Here is a 27,496-nt window from a genome sequence, read left to right on the forward strand (position 1 = left end):
CTTAAGTCAAACAAAATAAAATAATATGTAGTATAAATTATATAAAATATATGTAGTTACATGAGAAAATAAAACTAAGGAAATGTAATAATAAACAAATAATTACCGGTCTCTGAGGCGGTAGGGTATCCTGGTGTAGCGTGGGTTCACTCCCGCGCCGTACCTGCAGACCGTTCGCTCCATCTTCCAAGTCTGCCGCCCCGACTTCGACGCAGGAGTCGGTGTCAGGAACGCGCATACTACCGCCGACACCGCCACCTCCCTAAAGGCAAATACAAATTCCAATCATCGTATCCATCAAATATCAATTAAAAACGCATCAAAGTTCATTGATATCACTGCTTAATGTCAAGGAGATACTCTTCCACTTACTGCCAGTTAAATTGATTGAAAATGATACATTGTCTACGGAATACGCGATAAAACCGATATTTTTTATCTGGTGAGAAATCTACAAACTGCTGTTTACGTCTGATCGTTACCGGCTGTAGCTATTGTCTGCTTAAATACTATTGTGAATGACAAATCTGATTTAAAAGAATATTATTATTAAAAGTAAGATTTAATTTTGTAATACAATAAAAACATACACTCAAAGAGCTCTACCAGTTTCGAGTCACAGAGGGACTCTTCAACATGTGCAAAGTGCGCAGACGCAGCGATTTCGCACAGCTTACTTTGAGTACTATGCCTACTGTGTGAGTAAACCATGATTTTTGGTATGTCTCACGATAGTTATTATAAAAAAATATAGTCTTGAAGATATAAGCACCTAAGATTTATTTTCGTGTTTAATACCTATTACCTAGTTTAACTTTTTCGAACATATCAATCTAAACAGATAGGTTTAAAATAACTTCGAAACAATGCTCGTGTAATAATTACAGACATTACGAATAAGTTAGTTATACATTGTGCAGCATTCTACTAAACTACTGGACCGTGACGGATCTCGATAATCAATTATGAGATTCAATACAAATTGCTGTACCCTGTGTATTGAAGTGAATCACTCTCCAATGCAGACTGCAGGAGATACGATCATGCACACTTTATGCATCATGCGACAATACTGATTTTCATTCGATAAAATCCTTAATTGTTCATAGTAGGTACCTACCTATATGTTCTTTTATTGCCTTTGTTTGCCCTTTGGGAAGGTTTTCAGGATTTCAGAAGTGCCTTCTTCCAAAGTTATTTAAAGTTCATCTGTGATCATGGCACTTGGAACAGTGCCGAAATATCGGAAACTCATAGAAATGTATAAACATGGTAAATATCCCGTCTCTAGTTCTAATGATTTTAAATATTCCCCGCTATTTACCTACTTTGGTCCTTTTTAAAACGAACGATGAGAGCAACTATAGAGTTAACCATCATAGGTAATTAGGTACATCGTAAGATGTAAGAAGTACTGACATTTAACCATGTTTTAATATAATTTACATACATATAAAACTCGAGTAGAGAATCTAACTATCTAACATTTAGCATGATACCTAGGTGTCAGATGCAGCAGCAAGCATTTGACATCGTCTCAGTCACAATTAACTACAATTTAATCAGGTACATAAGAATCAATTGAAAAAATCAAGAACATAAAGCAGTCAAGGCCAAAAACCACCTTACAATCATATTATTAAGGTCTATATTTAAACTTATAACTAGATATAAACGTATTCGCTCTGGTTGCGAGCTGTTTAATCCTGTTAGCCCAGTTTCAGCTTGTTATCTACTAAATAGGTACCTATGTACTACAACTAAGTGGTGTTGTGACTTAGGTACAAAACTAAGGACACTGGCATATCGAGCTAACCTAAATTCCTTCAAGGGATTTTCGACCTTATCACACGAAGTTAAAGTTCAGAATCTAATTAAAGTTAAATATTTTGGTATACTTTGATGTGCGCCCGTACATGTTGTAAGAAGCGTGAATACAGGCATTCGTGCCGCCCGTTATTTAGTGAATCATACGTTCATACGGCGTTTGTTATCGTTCATTATTATACCTACGTAGGTAGCTATACCTATGTATTAGATACGTATGTGAATTAGTTTTACTTTATTCTCTGTTAATATATTGTTTTAAATACACCATGCGTTTAGCGTGTGGATCGCGTATTACATAATTTGGTCGCGGAGAACACCATACGTTTGTATCACACACAAATTGTACCTACCTATAAATTAACACACATGGATAAACAGAGATGTACTTAACTACTTATGCTTAGTACATACCTACCTATTAACACCTACACTATCAAACTACCAATTTTATTGATCCAATTACCGAATAAGCCGAGCGCGAGCGCAAATCCAGATTCAGTCCTAATTTTATCCATTGACTATTACCATGAAACAATTCGGTATAAAATCCTTTCATTTTCAATTAAACTCATTCATATCAAGTTATTTTTGTACCCTAGTTAGCATTGATTTTTATTTTAATAACTTGTATTTTTAACTCACCTTACGTGGAGTTTGTTCACAAAAACACTGAGAGAAACACAATCCCATTTTGATATTGCAATTAAACGAGAGTCTCGAGTCCTTTCTTGTTGTTGACATGTCACGAAATGATTTTATTTCGACACAAGAAATAATTTTCCTAACTGCACAGGTTTCGACAGGACCCCCGAACAAAACTTCACTGATTGGAGTTTGAAAGATTCCCGCGCTCTGATCTTTATTTTTAAAATGTCATCTGAACTGTCTTTGATACTTGCACATTCAGCCTATTTTTTTTTTATTTACTTCACGTGTAACAAGTTATTTTTTTTTTTTTAAGTTATGGTCTAAATTTGTATGTAGGTAATGTTGTAAATAGATATCTAACTAGTGACTACATATAAAAAAACTTTGTGCTATGTTTTTAATAAATTGCTAATTTTATTTTTATAAGGTGACATGAGTGGTGTTTCTGCTTATTTTGTAAGAGGCTACAATTCGCATAAATAAGATATTAATTCTGTACATGATTAAATTTATCAATATGATTAGTTTATTACTAAATGAAACCTCTTTATTCTAATCAATAGATTTAAAAAAAATATTAGGTTCTATATTTAAAATAGAAAAAAGTATTTTATGTATTTTGATGGAGTCACGCGTTGCCGTTAACATTAAAATTGAATTTGGAATTTCTGGACTTTTGTTTTGAGTTTAACCTGAGTTAATATTTTAATTTCCATTTTCTATTTTACTTTTTTATTGTTATGAATTTGTAGGGACTTTTATAACGCACAGCGTATTTCAGTCCTATCGTACCCTAATACAGTGTAGTTCTATTTTACTTTTAATTAAATTTAGAATCACTTACCCGAAACATGTCAGGGGAGGCGGTGCCGGCTGAAGACCCACTGGCGCCATCTGCTTGCGCGGCGCGAGGTTGTGGCGCTTGACTGGTGCATTCAGCCGTGAGGGTTTCCCTGTCATCCGCCACATCCCGCACGCGATCGTCCGGGTCCAGAATACCTCCTGAACTGGCACGCAACGCTCTTACTCCCACCCATGTTTCTGGACCCTGGAATGAAAAGAAAAATGTTTAGGGATTTTGTTATTTTTTTTTATTTTTAATAATAATTTGTGTGAGGTCTAGTAAAAACACAATACACGTAATGTCTGTAATCAATACCCATAGTTATTAAAGTATATATGATTTCATCGACGTACTTAAATATTCTTAGAAATTGTAGAAAAAATATTATTACGACTTTGTTTTTTGTTAGGATGTCATATTACGTTAAGAAACACATGACATGTGTACCTACAATACCGCCTACGTAACTTAGTACGTGCCTATTGCGTCTTTCCTTAAAATTTTAGACAATACCTATCTCAAAACCGTATCGAATCCCTTTTAACAGTTAAGAATTTCAGTTGCTGTGAAAAGTTTTTCTCGACAAATATTAAGTATTCAACAACGCGTACTTTCACACTGAAATTGCATTGCAAATGGGCAAAAAACTGCACCGTATTTAATTTTAAACGAGAAGCCTTCACGTTGTGCTACAGATGACACCTAACGGCTTAAAACAGTAGAACAGAACAAGCTCAAAAAATTAAATGAAACTAACTGTAATAATGTGCGAAAATGCATTGTGTTAGTTTCACGAATTTGTTTGTTTTTCTTAAGAGGAAATAATGGGTAGGAACGGTTGACGTTCCCACGGCGAAGAAGCCGCGAGCGCTATTCAACTTGCTTTACATTATACGTATTATTCCTTGTCTGTTTGTCCGTCAGTCTTTGTTTGCCTGTCACCAATGTTCGCTTTGAATGATATCAAAAGATTTTATGCGAACATCAATCTTGAAACGCAAATCTTTCAAAAGGTCCTACACAATTAATACGACCTGCGAGGATGTGATTATTATCTCTGAAGAAAAGGCTTTTATACCAACAGGCCTTCAGAGTAATAGTATGGAACTTGGTATAGGTAAATTAAAAAAACTGAGCCTAATAAAATCAGTTATTTAAGCGGGTTTTATAAGAACTTTTCAATCAAAGACTCTAACTTGAAAAGCACACGTTAAATATCGTACCCATGTGACGGACTTTCGATCCGGTTTGGTGGCGGCCAACCGCGCCAACTTCTTCAGTCTCGGCGGAGGCACGGGACCTGAAGCCGTCCCACCATCCATTGCACTGCCATCCGACACCGCACCACACCACTCGTCACCTCATCATCTTAATTTTCACCATCACAATAACAAATCGATTTCACTAACTTCGGTCATCGAAACCGTGAAACGAGATCATTTCTTGATACTACAAAAAGAATAAGAATCTAATTTCGTGACTGTTTGATTAAAAGAAAACAACTGGACCGTTGAAGTTATAGTTAGCGTTTGATGTTTAGGAGTGCTAAGGCAGGTCAGTGGCGCGGGTAAAGCCTTGACCTTCGCGGTCCACTGGCCAAACACAGAATACTCACGCGCCGTGCACCAGATGCTGCGCCCATAAGTGACGCTCTACAACATTATGCCTTTAAAGTTCAATTTTATCTGGAGCACACGCCTTTTATGGCACGGAATGAGCAAGAATTTTAACGCCAGTAACTGAGCTATTTTTGTCCTAAAACGAATAAAATTGTATTTAACTGTATGTACGTGTTGTCATTCAGCATTGTCGCAAATAAACATTTACGATTGAAATGACCTAGCCAACAGCTCCAAAATCATAAAGTCTGACATAGCTATAGTGCTGAAATAAAAAATGAAAGCAAAACATGGGCTAAACATGTTTGCAGCACTGATGACAATTTTAGATTATAAATCCTTGTTTCAAGAACCTTACAGTTATGAAACTGCAGTAAACAGGATCATTTTAAAATGAGGAATGAAGGTGTAACCGGCTTTAAAAGTACGCATGATCAGTCGTCCGTATTCCAAGAATGTGTTGAACAAAGTGGCGCCTGCACACGCGATCCATTTACCTTCGGGGAAGACTTACTCGGACGTTACAGAAAAACGATATTTGTCGACAGACTTACGGTGTTACTGCGTGACAACGCGCACGCAACCGACCAACAAGGAAGAAATACTGCATTGTGCAGTTGGAAGTGATCATTAAAGCCTGCAGTTTCTATACTGTATGTACTCCCAGTAATGACTATTCATGAACTATTATCTAAGCCGACCGATATGTCCATGCCCTAAACTGGTATAAGCCAACGGAAATGCACACCTTTATGGTGTGTGACGTGTGTGCCGAATGTTAAATGATCCACGTTGCGTCAATTGCTCGACAACATCAAAACTATAGGTATCTGTGTTGAGCATTGTTTTAATTGAAAAGAACAACACATGCTAATTGATCAATCATTAAATTGGAGTGTTTCCTCTGTAAAACAGATAGTGACTTCAATGTCTCTCATAATGTGCTTACTTTCATTGATAGGTGTTTAATTAATGAAGTTTCGTTCATTAGTCTTGCTAATTTATTCACCAATTTTGTGGCTGTAGACGATATACAAAACCGGTTTTCTAATTTTGAAAAAGCTTTGAATTTAAATGGTTGTCATTCAATACTAAATAGTTACCTGAACATTTTCCTCTTGTAAATGCGAGAAAAACGCGATTTTCTATGTGTTCATGATTAGATAAAAATCATTAAGTGAATTTCACTCAATCACGCAAGGAAAGCGACGAGAGGCGATGTTTATGATATACATAATGTTCCATGAACAGGAGCACGAAATGAATTTATAATCAAGAATGAACAAAAACAAATACCTTCACTAGTTCACTGTCGTAATTAACTGTAATTAATTTGTCCCTGATACATTTTAATGTTGGTTTTTTGTATTATAAGTTCGAGTCTGTATCTGTGAGTAACTTGGCGTGGCTTCTGATCAATCTCTGTCAAGCGTGAGTAGGTACCAATATTTTCAAGTGGTCATCTAAGCAGCAAATAGTGTAAACATGGCCACTTCAAGGCAACTCGCGAAATTGTTATGCAAATACTGGATTGCATTCAGCTTACCGTTTACATTTAGTTATTTACCTTTGAACAGTGAGGTAAGTGAAGCCTTTGTAACATTTGTATAGTGTAAGCCGGTCTAGACTCTTGACTGTAACATCGTGTTTTGTTTTGTATACTCATATGCTGCAATTTCTCTTTGAAAAAAGATTTGGTTTCGGTCTCGTTGGTTACTAAAGAACCAAAGAGGAATACTAACCAAAGAGGTATCTTCACCTATTTTAGTAAGCAACCTGGGTCTCTGGTTTATCGGAGCTCCGCCTCGAAAAGCAGGAGTAGGAACCGGGGTGGTTTTTAGTCAGTAAACGTGTGACACTCCCTCTCGCCTCGCCCAAGGCGGGAGAAGACATTAGATGATTTCCCCATAAAAAAGGTCTGTGAATTAGAAGTCAATGTACGGTGTTGGTAGAAAATGTTCGTGAAATTTTCTTTGAATATTTAATAAGGAAAATGCTGAATGAATTAATATACAGAGAGCTAATGAAAATAGTCGCGTGCTCCTGCCATTTAAGAAGTCATTGCAAGGTGAAAAACAATCGTTAACAATGTAACTGCAGCGGGTCTAGAATAGTTTAAGATATGTACATATATATACATACACATACTAAATAGCTGTACAGACAGACTAGGTCATTGCCTACGAGAAATATTAACTTTATCCATTCTATTCGCTAAAATTTGTTCAACTGATACGGCAATTTTTAAAGCCTACGCTTATCGCCTTGATTAAAAACCTGGCGTTAATTATCTTTCCTTTTAAGAATACATTTATAATTATTTTTAGCCTCCTGCAGACACTATATAACTCCATGAAAGTGAAGAGATATTGTGTTTTCAATTTGCACACATGCAGTCACAGTCCAGTTGTTTTTCTTTTTTTCTCGTGCTTTTTTTTCACACACATTGTATAGTCGTCGGTTATGAAATTAAAAATGGCACAAAATAATTTAAATACTCATTGTAATCACGCACACATTAGGTTTTTTATCGCGGAAATATTTTACTTTATCGCGGCTTTACAGCGCGGACAGAATCGACAGTCGCGCAGCGTCGCGGCGCAACTGCTACTGAAGTCTGTCCGTCTGTCGATTAGAAAGATCTTCCACAATGACCGCAAATAAAATTGTACAGAACCTCTAAATAATTTTCAAGGTTTGCGGTACAAAAAGTTAAGTACAACCTTACCTAACGGTCAGCGTTCAATATCAAGATTATTACAATAATACTTTTACACAACAGGGAAACGTTACTGGCGATTTTTATCAATTTTTATCACTTTTTTAATTTCATGCCTTTATAGCACAATACAGTTTTATCAGATCGCAAATTATCTTATGTTGATGATTTAATTCGTGTATTTTTTTCAATGTAAATTTTGATTTCATAGAATTTGCAGTAAACTTGGTATTATTGTGCAAAAGTATAGTAATAATGGATGGATTTATTGGATAAAATAAGAAATACATTACAAAATATTCGCGTTATTTGGTGCAGAAACTCAATACTCAATCGACTGATTAGTTTTTGTCGACATTACATTTAGAATTTTTATTATCAACTAGTGAAGGATAGAAGATCCTTCGCTCGCGGTCCCGATGTGTTATTCCAGACCAAAATCTATCCCTGTTCTAAATTTCATACCGATCCCTTAAGACCTTTCGATGTGTTAAACACACAAACTCACAAACTTGCCAGAGTTTATCATATTAGTAAGACTACAGAACATTTTTCCTATTAACATTAGATTATTATATTTCCTACAAATACTCGTAATTTTCCTCGTATCCTTGAAAAATACGTAAAAAATCAATGAAGAAAATTATTTCATTTGCATCATTAACTGTCCAGTGGACCGTACATCGTTCAGGTCTACAATAACGGTATGACAATGACTGCAGTGCCAATATCGACCCACGTATTACTCCATACACATTTACACATAGGTACATAACTTTTAATAGGTTTCACGCATCCCAAACGGAAGAAAATAATCTCTAACTAATGACTGAACACCATCTTGGATTGATAAGTCTATGATCGGTCTATGTTTATGGGATACTTAAATAATAAACACCTTAAATAGGAATTCCCTTATTCGGTATTTACTATTTACATTTTTCATAAAAACATTTAGGACTTGGGACTTATACATGGGACTTATAACACAAATGGTGAAAAGTGGGTGTACATTGTATAGCGGCATTACGTGCCGTAATGTGCACTTCTGCCTACCCCTGGAAGTGTTTCTCGATGGAAAATATGATTTTCTATTTCGAATTTTAATTTATAATGATATAAACGTGCTGAAAACTTTGTGCCAACGCCAGCCATTAAAAATGCGTCGCGTTCCGCGCGCGTCTCAAAGAGCCATCAGACCACCACAGATGGAGCCCAGTATGCCTGATCCGGAGCTGCGGACTACTTAGCGGTTATATCAGGGCTCCGGCTCGAAAAGTAGGAGTAGGAACGGGGCGGTGGTGGTCAGTAAGTGTCTGACACTCCCTCTCGCCACCACCAAGGCAGGAAAAGACAATAGACGATATTCCCATTTAAAAAAATAAATACCATTACAAATCAATACGTAAGCCATGTTTATAATTAGAAATTTAAGCTATCTACCAGGTGTAAAGCTCTCAAATACGAAATAATCGAAATATAAAAGGCTCCCATAACATTTTTAGAGTATCTTAATATTTTAAGGGCTTCGTTGCAATCCGATTATGGGCTTATAAGTAATAAGTCTGTCAAATAGAAGGGTCGTTCATATTTCTAAATCTCACTCATGAAATGAATCTTTCCTCGAAAGAAATCTATAGGTAGCCATCCAGTCATTATTTGTTATAATCGTAATTTATAAGCAGACGATAAAATTATGAGTAAAGTTTTAAGTAAATTAGGTAATGTTAAGCTACCGAATATTTAAAAAAAAAACAAACTCAATAATGCCTATACTTTTAAACCAAATCCTTTTAAAGTACTGCAGTTGATAAACATATAATTATTTTATTAATATCTATGCTTCAAGAACTAACTAGCAAGATACCTACTTGATTACAAACCATATCTCTAACTTGAATCTTCACAATAATGTCATAGAACACCCTGTTCCTTGTTTACTTAACACATATTTGAGATAGGAAGGAACCTTTACAAGAAATATTCTGTAACTAATGCCTAACGGTTACTCAGTACGTCCTATAGGAGTAGCATCATGTGATATAACTAACTATTCATGTACCAATATACTAAACTACTCAAAACTAAATAGGGCCCACCATGTTTTTTTGCTCTAACTTAAAATTGAACTGAAAAATTCAGTTTTTATGAATGTACAAGTTTCAAATGGGCTTTCAGGAATACTGTAAAACAGAAACAATAGAAAATTTGGTTTATTTTGTTTATTTAATCAATAAATTACACTTTTAAGGCAAATTTACAAAAAATAAAGGAAGAACATAATCTTGTAAAGCACTACTATTCTGGGGAAAAGTATGGAGTTTGTTATTTGTTAATAACGAGTGGGCCCTCCTCTGCGCCGTATGCACTCTCTGAGCCTATTTCGGACACTTTCAATCAAGTGCGTCACGGTTTCTTCCGGTATTTGTTCCCAACAGAGTTTCAGGGTGTTTATGAGTTCCTGCTGGCTTTTCACATTACTGTAATTTTCTTTCAGGCGTCTTTTGAGCTGATCCCATAAATGTTCAATAGGGTTGAGATCGGGACTCATGGCCGGCCATGGTAAGATGGTGATATTGGCTTCAGAGAGTGCTCTTTGTGTTAGACGAGCTGTGTGTGCTCGAGCTTTATCATGCATAAAGACAAAGTTATTGCCCACTCTTTGTGAAAATGGGATGACATGAGCCCGGACTACTTGCTCGATGTAACTGGAGGCGGTTACGGTACCTTCATTTAGAATTACAGGCTCTGTTTTGGCATATAAGCTAATTCCACCCCATATCATAACACTGGGACCCCCAAAACGGTCTGTTCCATGAATGCAGGGTTCAGAAAAACGTTCCCCTTCTCTTCTCCACACGCGTACCCCTCTGTCGACACTGAAAAACTTCACTTTACATTCGTCAGTAAAAAGCACATTCTTCCAGTTGTCCATGGTCCATTCCAAATGCTCGCGAGCGTACCTTAAACGTGCCGCACGATGAGCCCTCGTCAGTTTCAGTCGAATAGCTCGTACTCTGAAGCATTGTCCATCTTTATGAAGCCGATTCCAAATGGTTTGATCGCTGACCCTCGGTCCTGTAGATTGCCGTAGTCGAGTTTGTAAGGTACGAGCGGTTACAGTACGCTCCCGGCGCGCAGTCAATCTTAGGTATCGATCTTCCTGGGCAGTTGTAGACCGAACTCTTCCTGTCCCAGGTCTCCTGGCTACACTTCCCGTCTCCTGAAACCGTTCCCAAACGTTTCGGATAGCTCCTCGTGATACACCGAGCTGCATAGCCACAGACCACTGAGACTGTCCCTCCTGAAGCAAAAATACCGCTCTTGCAGCGGTATCCATGTCCATATGTCGGCGAAAACCAGGCATAGTGTTCACAATGAATACAGAAATCAATCAAAATCGTTAAAAACGCGAGTGCTCCACAATAGCGTTTAGTATAGACTGAAAACATAAGTGACTGTGAATTTGTGCAATCGATGTTTTTTTCCAATACTTTAGTTTTTAGCCACCCTCTAGAAAACAACATGAATGCTGTCGGAATAAACATTGATAAGGCACTCCTAAACATGTCAGCTTGACGGTTAAATGCATAACTTTGTTAAAAACTACTTAAATAATTATATATTAACCGAAATTGTGACTAATTCGAAGTGGGCCCTATTTTGTTTTGAGTAGTTTATATTTCTATATACCTACTAATCTATAAATGCAAAAGTTTGTGAAATGGTGTATTATTTTGTGTGTATGTTTGTTACTCAATCACGTCAAAACGGCTGAAGGGATCGGGATGAAATTTGGAACTTAGAAAAGGAGTAGATTATGGACTGGAAAAACACATAAACTAGTATTTATTTCACGGGAAGGCGGGCAAGGCCGCGGAGAAAAGCAGGCAGGAAATAAGAGAAATACTTTATTTTTTTGCTTTTCTGGACTAAAAAACAAGCCTACTGAACTACATAATTAGTGTGTTAAGTATTTTCAACCGTTCAAGACATTTCTTTCAAGAAAGGAAATGAGTAAGTAACTACAAAATGCCCACAAACAACCATGTAAAGTTAAACTACATACATAGGCTTTGTTTTGTGGTAACATGAAACCTCACTCACATTCACTCGGTAGATTGTCAGAGCTTGGAGAAAGCATACCTCACAACCCGACCACTACAATTACAAGTCATCATTGATATAAGATTGTAACCACACCTTTCTCCGTATTAACAGGTACTTATTTGGGATTTTTAATGAGACAATTAAACAATCAACGTGAATTATAGTTCAGTTCTGTCAGGTAGGTATTCTATCACTGGTATAATCCTTTTCGTTTGCGGTTTGCAAAGAAATTTCAACTTATTCTAATAAAAGTATGTTGTACAATTAGAGAACAAACTAACCTAAAGATATCTCTATTAAGTCATATTTCTGAAGCATATTACACTAAAATATAACCTTAATTAAAAATCACGGCCTACTGACGCCGAGATGTCGCCGTGTCTATATGTATACGCTGCTCTTGATGAAGATTCCCTCTGTGACTCGAAACTGCATCTTTTTTACATTAATTTTACGTTCGTGAGTAAACCGTGATTTTTAGTTAATTTAGTATGTTTCGTGATAGTTACTACTTATAAAAAAATACCTATTATGCCACCAAGAACATAAGTACCTAAGCAAGTGATAGCACACTCCATCTTGCTCGTAACTACCGTAGGTAATTAGTTAGCTGATCACAAACAATTGAAAATAACGCGGTTTTTCCATACTAAGCACCTATAACATTAATTAATCTGTCACGTTCTTAATGATAATACATTATAAATATTAGTTTTTGCTCGTGTCTTGAAGAAAATGTTCACAAAAATGGAAAATCTGTTCTTTATGCTAAACTTTATCAGAATTGGTCCAGCGATTTATGTGTGAAAGTAACATACTTTCATATTTAACTTAACTGTTTTGTATGGAAGGATAAGTCTCATTAAAGATAAAGGCTCGCTGAATTCTGATCTCAGATTAACTTTAAGCTTAAACATTTTGCATTTGATATCCCATCCCTCAATTGTTGTCACTAGCAACTAGCAAATATAGATAAAGAGAATAATTAATAATTTATTTTGTAATAAATAAAAATAACATTAATAAAGACAGCAATTATTTATGATTGCAAGAAGATAAGAAGTAACTCTAATAATAATATAATAGCGAGAAGATAATATAATTATGCTCTATGCAGCAAAAAGTATACCTTATAAATGTTTTTAATAGGGATCTCATGTCGGAAATCGTTTGCCGCGGTCCTACGTACCGATCAATCTATCACTGCTTATAAGGGCTAAGGAATTGATCTTTTAACCTAAGCCATATAGTAACGAGTACAAGACATCAAGTTTACAAAGTAACTAGAGAAATAGTTCTCGAAAATGTATGATCCTATCTGAAGATCCCCTGCATCCAATAATAATTTAATTAATTGGGGTATGGATATGGCAATAGGCTCACCACCTACTACAAGGGACTTATAAAATCAAATGATTAAAAGTGGGTGTAATTGTTCAGTGGCATTACGTGCCGTAGTGTGTATCTCTGTCTACCCCTACGAGGATAAAAGGCGTGAAGATACATATATGGATTTTTGAACATATTAATTATGATTATTGATGAAGCGAAAGAGGTATGTAAGATTGGTAGCAATTGGTATTTCATTGTCTCTGCCCCATGAAAGACAGGCGTTACGAGGTTATGTATGTAATATTATTCTTGTTTTTATAACTTTTCAAATTTACAATTCCATATAATTCCGTATCTACCATTAATTGCAATAGATCCCATTGTAAACGCAAATATGACATGCCAAAGGTTTGTGTAATTAGATTTACTTGGAAAAAATAGGCGTAGAAAAAGGTGTGATAAAATTAAAACTAAGTAACTAACTATGACAGATTAGATACAATTAGCAAACAATGAATTCCACAAATTCTTTCATTTATCATATCAGTTCAAATAAGGATTAAGGCTAGGCAATGTTTAGAGATAATTATCATTGAAATTCATCGTAAATGTAAAAGGCCAAACCTCTTTGTTTAATATTTACCTAAGGATCAATATTTACGAGCCAAATGGAAGTTAGTTATGATTCAAACAAAACTAAATCAATGTCAGATTAATGTTAGCGATCCTCGCTGTTTTTACTCCTGCTTTTTGAGTCAGAGCCCCGATAAACCCGCTAGGCAGTCTGTTGGCTAAGGAAAACTACATCACTTTGGTCGAACCTGGTTGTACTAGCGTGGACTCTCGAGACCAATGACGTCCTCAGACCCCTGAGGTGATGATAGACCCGTGAGTATCCTAGGATACCTAGATGACCTGATTGTTCTGTCGCCCACCTTTGAATAACCTTCTCGAGGATCTGGAGGCAGTCTTTGATTTGATGGATAAATTAAATCTGCGTATAAACCGCAAGAAAAGTTGTTTTGATGAAATTAATTGTTTATTTAACACATTGAACGCCGTGGTGGTCACCGGTGACCGACGCGACGTTAGCGGAGGATTTGCCTTCAACAGTTTTCTATTGGCAGTCAAAGACTTAATTACACTGTTTAAATTGATTATTCCTCATAAACATCACATTCAGCGAGTATCTATCTACCTAAGTACCTACCTACCTACTATGAAATTGTCTACGTGCAGGACCAACGTTATCAGATGACATCGGCAAAGCATACATCGTTAAATCCAGGCTGGAATGTCACTGATTACAGCCAAGGTCGTGGAGATAGTAATTAATCATCAGTATTGATGGTGTCCAATTAGTTACATCGTTCAGTTTATCTCGAGTAGGGACATGGTAATTAATGAGATTGGCGATGAATTTAGGGAGCATAAAAATTTTTGATTAAATTTCAGTGTCGTTGGCTTGGTTAGATTTAGAATTTATATTTGATTTTCTCTATCTATAACTTTGAACAAATAGATTCTACTGTAGAACCTCCAACTACTACATTACACTGTTTGGGTGTGACCACAATAATCTTTAACCCTTTAAGCGCCCAGTTATCAATTACACTAAAAAAGAAGGAGCAATCGTGTGAATAGAACGAAAAAATCATGCATATTCTCTGTCGCAGCAATTTGTTCACATATAATATGCAACACTCAACGGTCAATGAGTTGACGAAACTAATGAAAACGATTTACTACCTAAATTCTCAGTCCAATTTAGTATTCTTTTCGCTGAATCGACTCGTACAAAGCGAATTGAAAATCGCCAGTTATTTCATTGCAGTATTTATCAATACCGTTACACTTTAACATTTTGTTTACTTTTCTGTTCCGATCTTTTGTTGATCAAAGCATTTCATAACGATAGCAAGAATAGCAACAAAATATCTAGGTATAATGCTGTACAAAAATCGCTTACATAACATTAATTACTACCTAGATTTGATTTCACTAGAAATGCCACTTTGGCTATGAAACTAGGTAGTAGGTACCTACGTATTGAATAATGATTTATTTAAACTCCGTATGCAACTCATATGCAGGGTTCAACGTCCGTATCGCGTGAATATACAGGGAGGTACCATCGGCGACGTAATTGCGACTTATTTATAAGCGAGTTGATTTAATGAATTACTTTCCACTTTCAGATCACAAAGAGCTTCGTGAAAGTAGTTTTTAACAATAGCAACATCGACATGCGTACGTAACGAGGCGACATTGCAGGAAGTATTAGGTGTTGCTATAATAAAAAAATGCACGGATTTTCCGCCGCCTAATCATTGGGTAAACTATTACGTGTGTTACCACATTTTTAAATGTTTGTGCGGAATTTAATGTTTTACTGCTATGTTGCATGTGTATCATATGTTTTATGTTTTGGTATGGTTGAGATTTCATAGATTAAGATCAATTATCTAGAGAAGAAAGTGAAGAATTTTAATTATGTGGGATAAAAACAGATGAGTTGATAATAAAATTGAGACTTATGATGATTAAGAAAAATGGAAAAGAAACACAGCGGAATCATGATCCCAAGCAATTCAAAACAAGCGTAATAAGACATGAATAGCATGTTCTTCATAAAAGTATATCGGTCGATTGAAATATTTACATGAAAAACAGGCTTCTCTGACTATCACGGGTCATGTCATACATCCAAGTTAAACACATAAAGACAGACAGACGTAAAGTCTTAATAAATTGGCTTCATTCAGCCCTTTTGGGTACGGAAATATGATAATGATTTCACTAGTTATGCAAAACCTAATTTAGTCAATACAAAAAGGATCATAGCACTCTTAAACAAAATTAACAAAAGGAATCATAACATTCCGAATTACAGTTTCTTTTTGTATGAGCAAGCATGAGCTATTAAGGTTCACAAATTTAGCCGCATTATCAAGGGCGAGTTATTTTATCGTAATGTTTATTGTCTTCTATCAAATCATTGTTATTGGTCATAGATTAGTTAGGTAACACGGCTTGCTAATTATTTTCCTCAAGAAGTACAAACTACACACTGATAAAGTTATCTTCGATGATGACTAATTGTGTGGCGCTTAAAATAACGTGAGTATCTTAAGAAAACAAATAAAAATAAACATAGCCTAGATTCACGAGTGAAAGATAAAATTCTGAGGTTGATTTTTTAGGAGAATATTAATTGAGCAGCAGTGTGTTACAGCTATACGGTAAATTGAACTTCGGGACATGATTAACTTATGCTCACTTTTAGCTGGTAAATCCACATCACTGAAAGGTTTTCAATCAAAGGTCATAATATAATTAGGTATTTCTGAAAAAATCTTACCGCAGCACTAGTCTGAGGCAGTATACTCCTCTGGAGTTTCTGCACCGGGTACGTCTGTCTCCATCCGAACAGTCGCACCAGTTTGTCGGCCACATCCTCGCACCGAGGAGTCGACTCCTTCATTGTCACCACAAAACACTCAACTAACACTTCCAACTCATATAATCATTGTTTTTATCGTAACTGTTGTACACCAAAACAAAAACAACACAGAATACTCAATCAGAAAAACTCGACAACAAAAGAATTACACAATGATTTGAATAGTGAGAACTGATTCGTGATATTGGGAAGAAAAAATAAACAAATTTCATTTGAAACCTCAACAGACGTACGTGCACACAAGTCACAACAACACGACCGACAACCTTGTAGCTAGACGCGCAAAAAGTGTTGAAAAAATTGTGTAGTGAGGCGACCGAGCCGCTGAGCCGGCACCGCGCGGCACTGCGACGCTCTCCTCGGCCTCCGCCCGTTATCGCAACCATCGTTATCTGACTATCACCGCCCCTCCAAACTACTGCACCTTCACTACCACGCTCCCAGACACACAATGCCTGCTGTATCTAAGATCTAACGCGCGGAAATCTTCGCTTGGCTTTTGATGTGCGGATGTCTCCGTTACGACTTCGACCCAGCCTCCATATAAAACGACCACCAGCAATACTAAACTTCCACCTACTACTCACATACCTTCTAGTGGGTAGACTATATTTTCAATTTCTGCCCACTAAAAGGCCCATCTTCGATAACTTACACAACATAGACAAAACTTGTACGTTAAATAGGCCCAAATTCGTCAAGTTGTTTGAACATTACAATAATATTTCTAACACGTGAATCTCACGAGGCTCAGTGAGTGTGAAACCTCATTTCCAATTATCGATGAATTAGATATATCATGTTTATGTCCTAGCTCTTGTCGTACGACTGTTATGTGACTAGGTATTTCACATTTACAAGTAATAGAGTCAATAAATTGGATGTAATGATGGTTTTGTAAGTCGGTACGAGGCTTTGATTAGCCTCGCCGTAATATCCGCAAACAACGGGGTCTGAATTGCTCTTCCAATTTACTTTTGATGTCACCGGTTGCGAAATGGTCGCCGCGATAATAATATTCGTTTAGTTAACCTAATGCTGCTCCAAACAAGTTGCAATGCAACAGTTTTACTGCTTAGCTCGGCATTTAAATTGCGTTATAATCTGTTTAACATTTTAGAAATGCTAATGACGCCAATCTACGTGCCCATTATTTAATTTGAAAGCAACGCAATGATGCATAAACATATATTTTCATGAAATAACGCAAAAACTCCAGGAGAGTTGTAACTAAAGGCCTGCAGACGCGCAACATGCAGGAATAATTACCACATAGTGAACATTAGCGCATAGCTCGCAAATCGTTGACTCCGCCAGTTTGCATGCCTTTGTCACGCGGTTTTGAAACTTTACGAGGGGACTAACATTTTCTCTTTAAGCATGTTAGGGAAAATAACGCGAGGCGAGGAAGAGAAAACCCCATAAACATTAACAGCCATAAGCCAGAACATATTACGTTGTATGCTTGTGTTTGACCACGTAGCACTGAATACAGTACATATTGTAACTTTATTACCAGAGTGTTAGATCAAGTGAATACAATCAGACGAACAATTGACGATTACCTACAAGACTTCACCATTCAACCATTGTCAACGCGTGCGCAGTGCTTAACGAAATTACGTGGGACCTCATTTGTTTCACGTTACGATAAGATGAGCATTTCTGAGCGCATAATTACTATAATGTAATGCTTAATTAGTTTGCAGATAATAAGATGTCTAAAGGTCTTAACCTATTTGTGCAACACGCGAAGGATGAAATCGTACTGTGTTGTTCTGGTAAAAAATTGTTGAAGAAAAATCTTGTAGAAATGGTGCCACAAAAGGAGACAGAGTGAATGTATAATTATGTACATTTATTTGATAAGCAAGTTTGTAAGAGTGTCGCGAAGTGTCTCGGCGCTTTCTACCGACATCTGGGTATCTAGATCGGCGCCGGAGTAACTATTATGTTACCCGATCACTCTCCAACAACAATGGCAATTCAGTCCCGTGGCAATGATACTGATTAGTTACAGTAATCGCGACGGGTTATGAGAAATTTACAATAACAGCTCATTTTCTTTGGCTTATTGAACTAACCGTCTGTAAAGTGTGTCAACTGATGACATTGCGGTAACTTATTCCAAATAAATATTCGCTGATATCTTTGCAATCAAATCTTTGCTTACGTCTTCATTTGTGTAAATATTAGGAGTGATTTCTATTTCTTGTACTTCTTTTAATTATATTCAATTTGAAACCTCATACGTCGAGTCAGGTGCTTGGCACTTGCGGCTATGGTTCAACGGTCACGCTATGCTTCATGTGCTGCGGACCAATCACAATGCCTTGATTATGACCATGTACATAGGTGCAACGATCCTCGTTTCAGAAACTTGAACATTTCATTGTTCGTTTGCAGTTTTCAGTGATAATGAATCTAGATTAGAAAACATCACGCAAATTTCTAATGAAATTCCAAAATATTGAAAATGTTTTTGAACAAAAAAATATAAAACCTAAATTTTTATGTAAGAGACTAGCTTTTGCCCGCGACTTCGTTCGCGTGGAATAGTGACTTCCGGCAAATTTTTGGTTTTAACCACATAGTTCCCGATCTCGCGGGATCTCTTCAAAAATGAGATGTGGAAGATATTCCAGGAACTCTTCAAAAATCAACATAATGAGCTCTGCGTTTGAATTTAATAGATGTATACTCACTTAGGGCATTGAAAAAATAGTTTAAAAACGGACTTAAACTAACTTAAAACTAAAGAAAGCTACGAATTACGAATTTATAACAATTAAAAAAGAAACTATATTATAACCTATCCTCTATGCTATAATAACCAAGGTTTTTTTTTTATGGGGGAAAATCATCCAATGACTTCTCCCGCCTTGGGCGAGGCGAGAGGGAGTGTCAGACTCTTACTGACTAAAAACCACCCCGTTCCTTCTCCTGCTTTTCTAGCCGGAGCCCCGGTAAACCCGCTAGGTAGTCCGCAGCTCCGGATCAGGCATCAGCCCTACTGGGCCCCATCTGTGGTGGTCTGATGGCTCTTTGAGGCGCGCGCGGAACGCGACGCGCCGCACGCACGGGTCTGGTTCTGTTCGGGCGATGAGCTACCCTTGCTCGCCGTCCACAGGCCCGCACTTACGGTGGCCGGAGATCGTCCCGCGATCCCCGACGCCCAGAGTGTCTCTCGCGACGGCTGGGGCGTGAGGAGGTTTGTTCCCTCACGCGCCCCGCCTCCTCCTTAGCTAGCATGACTGCTTCGCAAAAGGAGGAGACGGCATCCCAATCCCCCTCGCTCCGCACCATGGCCTGAACCAGTGCCGGGCGCGAGAGGTCGCCGTCGCCGACCACATCCCTGAGGACTTGGCGGTGCTCGGCCCACGCAGGGCACACCGCCACTGTATGTTCTACTGTGTCCTCCGGGCGGTCCTCGCAGTGATGACACCCGGGCGTTTCCTCCCGCCCAATAAGGAACAGGAACCTACCGAAACTATAATAACCAAGCTTAAACTAAATAATTTAAAAGAAACGACTTAAATCTAATCTAATTAAAAAAAAAATTAGACTTACAATTTTATTAAAAAAAAACTAACTACAGTAACTACTAATAATCGATATCAAACTAAACCTACGTTAAATAGTTTAACCAAAAAACCAGGAAAACCCAACAAATAAACTTATTAATTGACAAATACAACGAAACCAATTTAGAATATACGAAACAGCAGGACCACTACAGACAAATAATCATACGACTGATAATAAACTTTTTCTACGATAGTACCGAAGCGCTCGGCCGATACCCAACCAAATGAATGTAACGAAACCATAGCGCGATCTATTTCGATCCCAACGCCATCTATCGAGGATAAAGACAACTTGGATTATTTATTTATACTCCGTTCGGGCATTTTCTTTGTACTAAAAGTTTAATTATATTGATATTATTTTTTTCATACCTTTTTACTATTTATTTACTTTTTTTCGATGAATTAAAACAATAACATGAACCGAAGTCGTGTAACGATCGACATAGAATTATTTATACTCCGTTAGAGCATTTTCTTTGTACTAAATGTTTTATTACATATATTGATATTATTTTTTTCATACCTTTTTACTATTTATTTACTTTTTTTCGATAAATTAAAACAATAACATGAACCGAAGTCGTGTAACGATCGACATAGAATTATTTATAAATAATTTATTTCTTATTTTTATTTTTTGATTTTTGAAATAAAAATATATCTATGTCCTTTCTAAGGTTCTAAACTATATCTGTACCAAATTTCAACCAAATCCGTCAAATAGTTGCGGAGATTAATGGTATAAGCATAGAATGTTCGACGTGATTCTTTAATTTGACATAACTTTTTTATTTATGAACCGATTGACATGAAACAAACACTAAATGTAAATTTAAGCATCCCACAATATATTCGTGAAAACCGCATCCAACTCGGATCAGCCGTTTCTGAGATTAGCGCGCACAGACGAACAGACAAACAGACAAACAGACAAACAGACAAACAGACAAAAAAAAAATTAATTACATTTTTGGGTTCGACATCGACATAACAATAACCCCTGCTATTTTTTTTATTTTTATTTTCAATGTACAGACAGCACTTTTCTACGATTTTATTATATGTATAGATTTTTGAACGGCTAAGACTTCTGAAATCCTATTAGAAAAAGTAACAACTGAACTCGTACAAAACACATGTAAAGCCTCAGGAAGTAGGATGTTAAAACATGGAAGATCCATCATTCCATTGTCTGCCACGGTGTTATCACAGGAACCAGCTGTGCAACTTTTGTGCAAATGCAAAATAACCGTCTGGCAAAAGCGTACAATGCCACAATGCCTGCAACCTACAATGGGAACATTGGTCACACAACAGCTACGTTTGCGTTTATAATCTGCCTCACTTTCAGATAAATGTCCACAGCAGTTTCACTTGCACTATATATTTTGGTATTCGGAAGTTTTAGTGAGTTAGCGAAGGGGTAAACGTCACATTATTATCGATGTAAACAAGCTGGAGGCTGCGCGGCGGGCAACTGGCTCGGCTTTCTGCGCGTGCGCCGGTCGGCGGCTGCGCGGCGCGGGGGGAGGGCCGGCAGGTCACCGCTCCCCCTGCCCCTGCAGGCCGAGCCATTGAGAGGTGCGCGCACGCCGCTAGCCGTGTAAACAATCCTCCCACCTGTGCAATTACTAATGGCACCGAATTGTCTAATACCATTCGTGTGTAACTTCCCCAACTAGATACATTTAAATTAGTCCCTGACTGTCCCTCATTGTAATCAGGTCGTGGGGTGGCCACAAAATTGGAATAATTTCGACGGTTAACGAACTAAAGATCCTTCCTCCCGGATGTTAGTATCCTGGAGTAAGGGTACTTTCTCCGGGCACCTCCCCTGTGACGAGGCGAAGGGTCAGTGGTGCGCAGCGCGTGGCGAAGCGCGACGGACGCGCAGGCGCACCGAGCGGAACGGCGACGTGGGGTGCCAACCGTCGCACCACCTCCACTAGCCAAGGTCAAGCCGAAAGAACATAACACTTTCATAAATGGCAACAAACTACTTAGAAAGACTATTATATGTAATGCCAAATATCAACATAGTATTCCATAGCAAGAAGCAATTTTAACGAATATACAACAGTTTTTTTGTTTACAGAGAAATAACTACAAGCATTGTTTATTTTTATAACTAACTGTTAATATTTTTTATGTTTAAACCTGTGCATTAGGCACGTAGTCCCCCATTATAGCAGTAGCACTTAGATCATCATAGTAACGCCATCTATACAGCGTACGATGAACTACTATGTCTGACTTTCAAAACATGGCTTTGAATTAATGTGTATAACTGCTACTAAATTCATCGTCTAGTAACTATTATAGAAAAAAAAACGTAATTTATTCGTGTTAGCTTCCGTATCAAGTGTTAATTTAGAGATACTGTTGCATAGCCTAGTTTTAAATCTTGCTAACAGATGGCACTGTCTGTCAAATTACTGTCACGAGCAATAAACATTAACTGATGTAACTGAAAAAAAAAACTATCTAAACACGAAATAAATTCATGATTTTTTATAGTTAATATTTATGTTATGATAATAGCTGTTGAAAACAGACGAGACAATGTACAATAAATAACTAAACGAAGATACAAATTGGTTCTATCAAAGATTGGAAGGGATCGAATAAGAAAACAATTTCATTGAGTCATATTAGTGGACAATACCATCCAATAACTATTAGACGAAATCTCACAAAAGTAACAGACATTATATTATTATATATTGATGAATGCAATGAGGAAAGTCGAGTTACATTTATTCAGTTATAAAGAATTAGAAACCCGATAAATGCTCGCGTGGTTGTCCTATCAGTTATCGGGAATCAGTACCTAGCCAAGCCCTTTACTGGATTACAGACGTAATATAATATATTATAAAGACTATATTTATGTGTCATAGCCTCTTTGGACTACTTATTGGCAATCTTATGGCTGCTGAACCAGAATGAAGTTAGAAGTTGGACATTTGGAAGTGTCAAAGTTAGTGGTTTTTAATAAAAAAAAAACCTTAAACTTTTTACAAAATCTTTGTACTCAGTATCCAACCCTAACTAGCAGAGACTTACTGCTGTACTCAAAGTCATTTAATGGTTACTTAACCAAGTCCTTAGGAAATGTTTTCGATACAAAATCGTTACTAAGGAATAGTTAAAGTAATTATTAAATGTCTCTAAGTGCAGTAAGAGAATCAATAAAGGTGACTGACTGCCTCGTTGGTATCATGATGGAAAACAACAGGTCATTAAGACCTTCTTGATTACATTCTTTGATCCTACGTAGGTATACGACATTCATTATTGAGTTTCCTACGGTTGCCATTTCTCAACAATAGCAGAGAATATCTTAATGAAGTGTTCAGAAGAAAATATTATGGTTGATAACCAGATACATTGCAAAATGGAGCTGTAGTTTTAAATTGTACACGCTGTATATGAGCAGTGCTAATGCGGCAGCTGTGTCGCGTCGCGCTCGTAATATTTTAATTATATATAGTCATCGATTAAGTAAATTAACTCTAGTGCTAATAAACTACTGATAGAGAACGAAATCGTCAACTTTCTACTTGTATAACTTAATTAATTAACGTAATAGGTGCACTCACCAACTTAATTTCAAGAAACGAACATCTTTACTAGCGAATCTAAGCAAAGTGTACTTAACCGTAGAGAAAAGCCCTCTGTTCATACCGATACATACAATAGATTGCTTACCACCAGGTGATACGTCTGCTCGTTTATGTCGTCGTGTTTCATAAAAAAAATACCATGGAGAGAAATACACGCGTTAAATTGCGTTATAATACAAAATAATGTAACTAATCAATATCTGGTCACGCTCTTATTTACATAAATTAAATATATAAATTGCAGTGTAAGGCTCTAAACTGGATCTGAATGTGTAACAAAGTTTATTGACCTACATAATTGATGGAGTCGTTAAATGACAAAAGTGGGCTTTTTATTTAAAACAAAGTAATTAGCTCGACGGGTGACGAAATAAATAAGTATCTAGTAAATGGTTTCGGTACACGGCATTAGGCTTGTCACCTAAATACTTGGAACTAGTTACGTGTATGGCAGAAAATTGGTATTTTTTGGAGCTGACGCATCACCTGATGGTAAGCAATCGTCGCCGCCAATGGCCAACCGAAACATCAGAAGCGTTACAAGTGTTTTGACAGTCTTTTGGGGATTAGGAATTTAAGGATTATTTTAGAATCGGGGTTTGGGAAGAGAGCTCTCCTACACTTAGCTTTTTAAAAATCCAAATATGATCATAGTACAGACCAGCTTCGTTCATTAATACATAGGTAAAAAGATTGCTATGTACCTAAATCTAGTTTTCGATAATCATAATCTAATAATTACACATAACTATGTAGCTCAGTTATTCTTTGAAGTCCAGGGGTTTAATTAGAAGTAAGAAAAATATTTCTAAGTGCTAGAAGAAGCATATAATAAATTAACTCTGAGACGTTGTAATGTCTCTTGGTTTATGGACAATGTGTTATAATAGTAATCAATAGAAATTGATATCTTAGATAGATCACCCACTTTACGGAATTCCGATAAAAAAACAAACGTTTTCCACGTCCCTATTTCCATGCATTAGAAACGCTATTTCTCATTTGTCTCGCCTTATAGACAATAGAAGCGTTTAATGAAAACTATAACAATGTTCCTACGATCAGGTCTTGTATCTCCAATTATCAAGATATATCAAGCTTTCCCTACTTTCAATGTGCTTGTTAATTGGGATAATGATTTAAAATCTGGTTAGTCCGTCAGTTAGATAATGACACGTATTGTTTTATTTAGTCATTATAAGATAACAATACTTAGATAAACAGAAATTAAAATTTAGGACTGGAAGTAAATACGTCACTTCTACATATAAAATGTACGTAGAAGTGACGTCAGCCAATATTTCAAATCGACATATCTTCAAAAGTATTTGTTTCCGTAAGAAAATAAAAAATACGTGTCTAATATTTTAAAGTAATCTACAAGACGGATATTAAAACGAAAATTAGTCATCTATCTTATTATAGCTACTTATTTATCTTCATAACAAGAGGCTAGATTACAAGTGGTATCAATCAAAATGCCACAAAATACTAATTTGTGCCAAAAAGCCTCAAGTAAAAGCGAAAATGTTCAATGGATATGAATATTATGCACAACAAAAAGTATCAAGCGAAAAAAACAATTGAGAAACTCCAAACGTTTTGGGAAGTCGGTTAAATACTGAAGATTTTTGAAAAATGTGTTGGGGTCGAGTCAATAAAGATTACTTCACAAATATTGAGTAACACGTATGCATCATACACCCATTAGATTTTTTGTGTAATGTATGTCTTACACAAATTCCCATATTGATATTTCCTCATTCTTAGCATGACCGCGTCAGTCAGATGTTTCATGCATATCAATCAATTCTAGCGCCTTTTGGTCGTGGGGTCAACGGCCGGGCTTGCCGCGAAAAGCTTGACCTTCGCACATGGTCCTCGTTTATAAAAGAGCAAAAAAAGAAATAGAACTAAAAGGAAAAATTTACTGCAAACAATTTTATATTGGCTTTGAGATTGGTATGTTGACACTGTTGTTACACAATGCACTTTCATGAAGAGAGAGCATTTTTTTAACACTTAAAATACCTGGTGGTTATATCAAAAAATACATCTAAATATATAAAACTCAAAGGTGACTGACTGACTGACATAGTGATCTATCAACGCACAGCTGAAACCACTGGACGGATCGGGCTGAAATTTGGCATGCAGGTAGATGTTATGACGTAGGCATCCGTTAAGAAAGGATTTTGATCAATTCTACCCCCAAAGGGATGAAATTGAGGGGATGAAAATTTGTATGAAACTTTGTCAATTTTAAACCAATCGGATGAGATTGCATGCATAAAGCTGTGTATGGCGTAGGCGACCCTCTAAGAAACATTTTGATAAATTCCATCCCTAAGGGGATAAAATAGGGGATGAAAGTTTGTATACATCTTCTTAGATTTTATGAAGATCCTGATGACGAATCAGAATTTTACGATGACGTTCGCTTAAATACGATTTTGATCAATTCAAGCCCCATTCAACCCCACGGGTGATCATAAGGGGATGATGAAGGATGTAAAAATTAGTTTGAACCTATCAGCACGTAATGGAACTCAAAATAATGTTTACTTCTAAATGTTGAGAAGTTCTGCCTACCGCTATTAGATGGCGTTTTGCATCTAAGAAATAGAACTAAAAGGAAAATTTTAACTGCAAACAATTTTATATTGGCTTTGAGATTGGTATGTTGACACTGTTGTTACACAATGCACTTTTATGAGGAGAGAGCATTTTTTTAATACTTAAAATAGCTGGTTATTCCACAAAAATACATTAAATTCGACCAACAACATGATAGCAGAATGCAAATTGACATTACACAATCATATCAAAACTAAACAAAAACAAAATGCATTCTTAAGTAAATATATTACTAGAAACAGAATTAAAGATTCGTGTCTAGAAGCTATAAAATAAAAATGCAAATTCTTAAATAAATACAATCCATTGAAAACTTGAATTTATTTATTTGAAAAGTATATCACTTGCTTCATGTAAATGCTAACGATGGTCACTAGTCACTACCGGAGCTACGGGCTCCGGCTCGAAGGGCAGAATTAAGTACGGGATGGTTTATAGTCAGTAAGAGTCTGACACTCGCTCGCGACTCGCCCAAGGCGGGAGAAGTCATCGAATGATTTTCCCCAATTAAAAAAAAACGACAGTGACTACCCAGTGCTATTTGAAGTGAGTAAAGCAAACAAACTCCTTCTCGTCAAAGGATTGACAAACAGACATAATCACTTACATATTTAATTATCTATTTTTAGACTTCTAAAGTGACTTTTTCTGGTCAATTTGAAAACAAAATGTTTGACTTTGATCCTAATGTATTGGAACAATTTGTTCGCAACACTCGGATGGTTTTTTAACGTGGTTCTGGTTACGTGGTCACTGGTAAGCAGGGTGGGCAGCCATGGGTGACCGTGGGAGAAAACGAGAGTAACCCCATTAGAGGTTAGCAAATATGTAGGTCTGTAGAGCCTAAAACGAAATTGATTTTCAATACAGTTACTGTTGAAATGTTGACATTCCTACACGAATTATTTCTTGAGAAAATTGTCCCAAAATATTTGGTTGATCGCTGTAACTAATGTCAATTTATTTGTTAATTTCACTTTTTTACAGAAGTAGATTGACTTTGGTAGCCGGTTTCATTCCTACACGGAGCAAATCTTTGTGTAATTCACAAATTATTGTTTCGGGTCTAGGTGTCAGG

At 36.6% G+C, this 27,496-nt stretch overlaps 1 protein-coding gene and 2 long non-coding RNA genes across 12 annotated transcripts in view; 2 read left to right on the top strand and 1 right to left on the bottom strand.

Moving 5' to 3' along the window:
* Positions 1–27,496, top strand: part of LOC126912169 (uncharacterized) — a 242,111-nt gene that overhangs the window by 125,028 nt on the left and 89,587 nt on the right. The gene's annotated exons all lie outside the window — the stretch shown is intronic.
* LOC118266729 (partitioning defective 3 homolog) overlaps positions 1–27,496 on the bottom strand; it is a 61,460-nt gene that overhangs the window by 18,136 nt on the left and 15,828 nt on the right. For 3 of the 10 annotated variants that reach the window (XM_035580245.2, XM_050703007.1, XM_050703005.1), the window contains exons 1-3: positions 16,464–16,629; positions 3,323–3,526; positions 107–262 (exon numbers count right to left, since the gene is read on the bottom strand). In XM_035580245.2, the coding sequence (XP_035436138.2) occupies positions 107–262; positions 3,323–3,526; positions 16,464–16,586 (483 nt within the window). In that variant the 5' untranslated portion in view covers positions 16,587–16,629. Of the gene's footprint in view, positions 1–106; positions 263–3,322; positions 3,527–4,545; positions 4,772–7,439; positions 7,575–16,463; positions 16,647–21,500; positions 21,614–27,496 lie in introns of those variants that run through there. The other 7 variants (XM_050703008.1, XM_035580246.2, XM_050703006.1 and 4 more) reach the window with 5 other exon arrangements.
* LOC126912170 (uncharacterized) lies at positions 19,074–21,082 on the top strand. Its single transcript, XR_007706797.1, has 2 exons — positions 19,074–19,403; positions 20,070–21,082. It is a non-coding gene; the product is annotated as an uncharacterized LOC126912170 (long non-coding RNA).

This window comes from Spodoptera frugiperda, chromosome 23 (assembly GCF_023101765.2).
Source record: "Spodoptera frugiperda isolate SF20-4 chromosome 23, AGI-APGP_CSIRO_Sfru_2.0, whole genome shotgun sequence".
NCBI lineage: Eukaryota > Metazoa > Arthropoda > Insecta > Lepidoptera > Noctuidae > Spodoptera > Spodoptera frugiperda.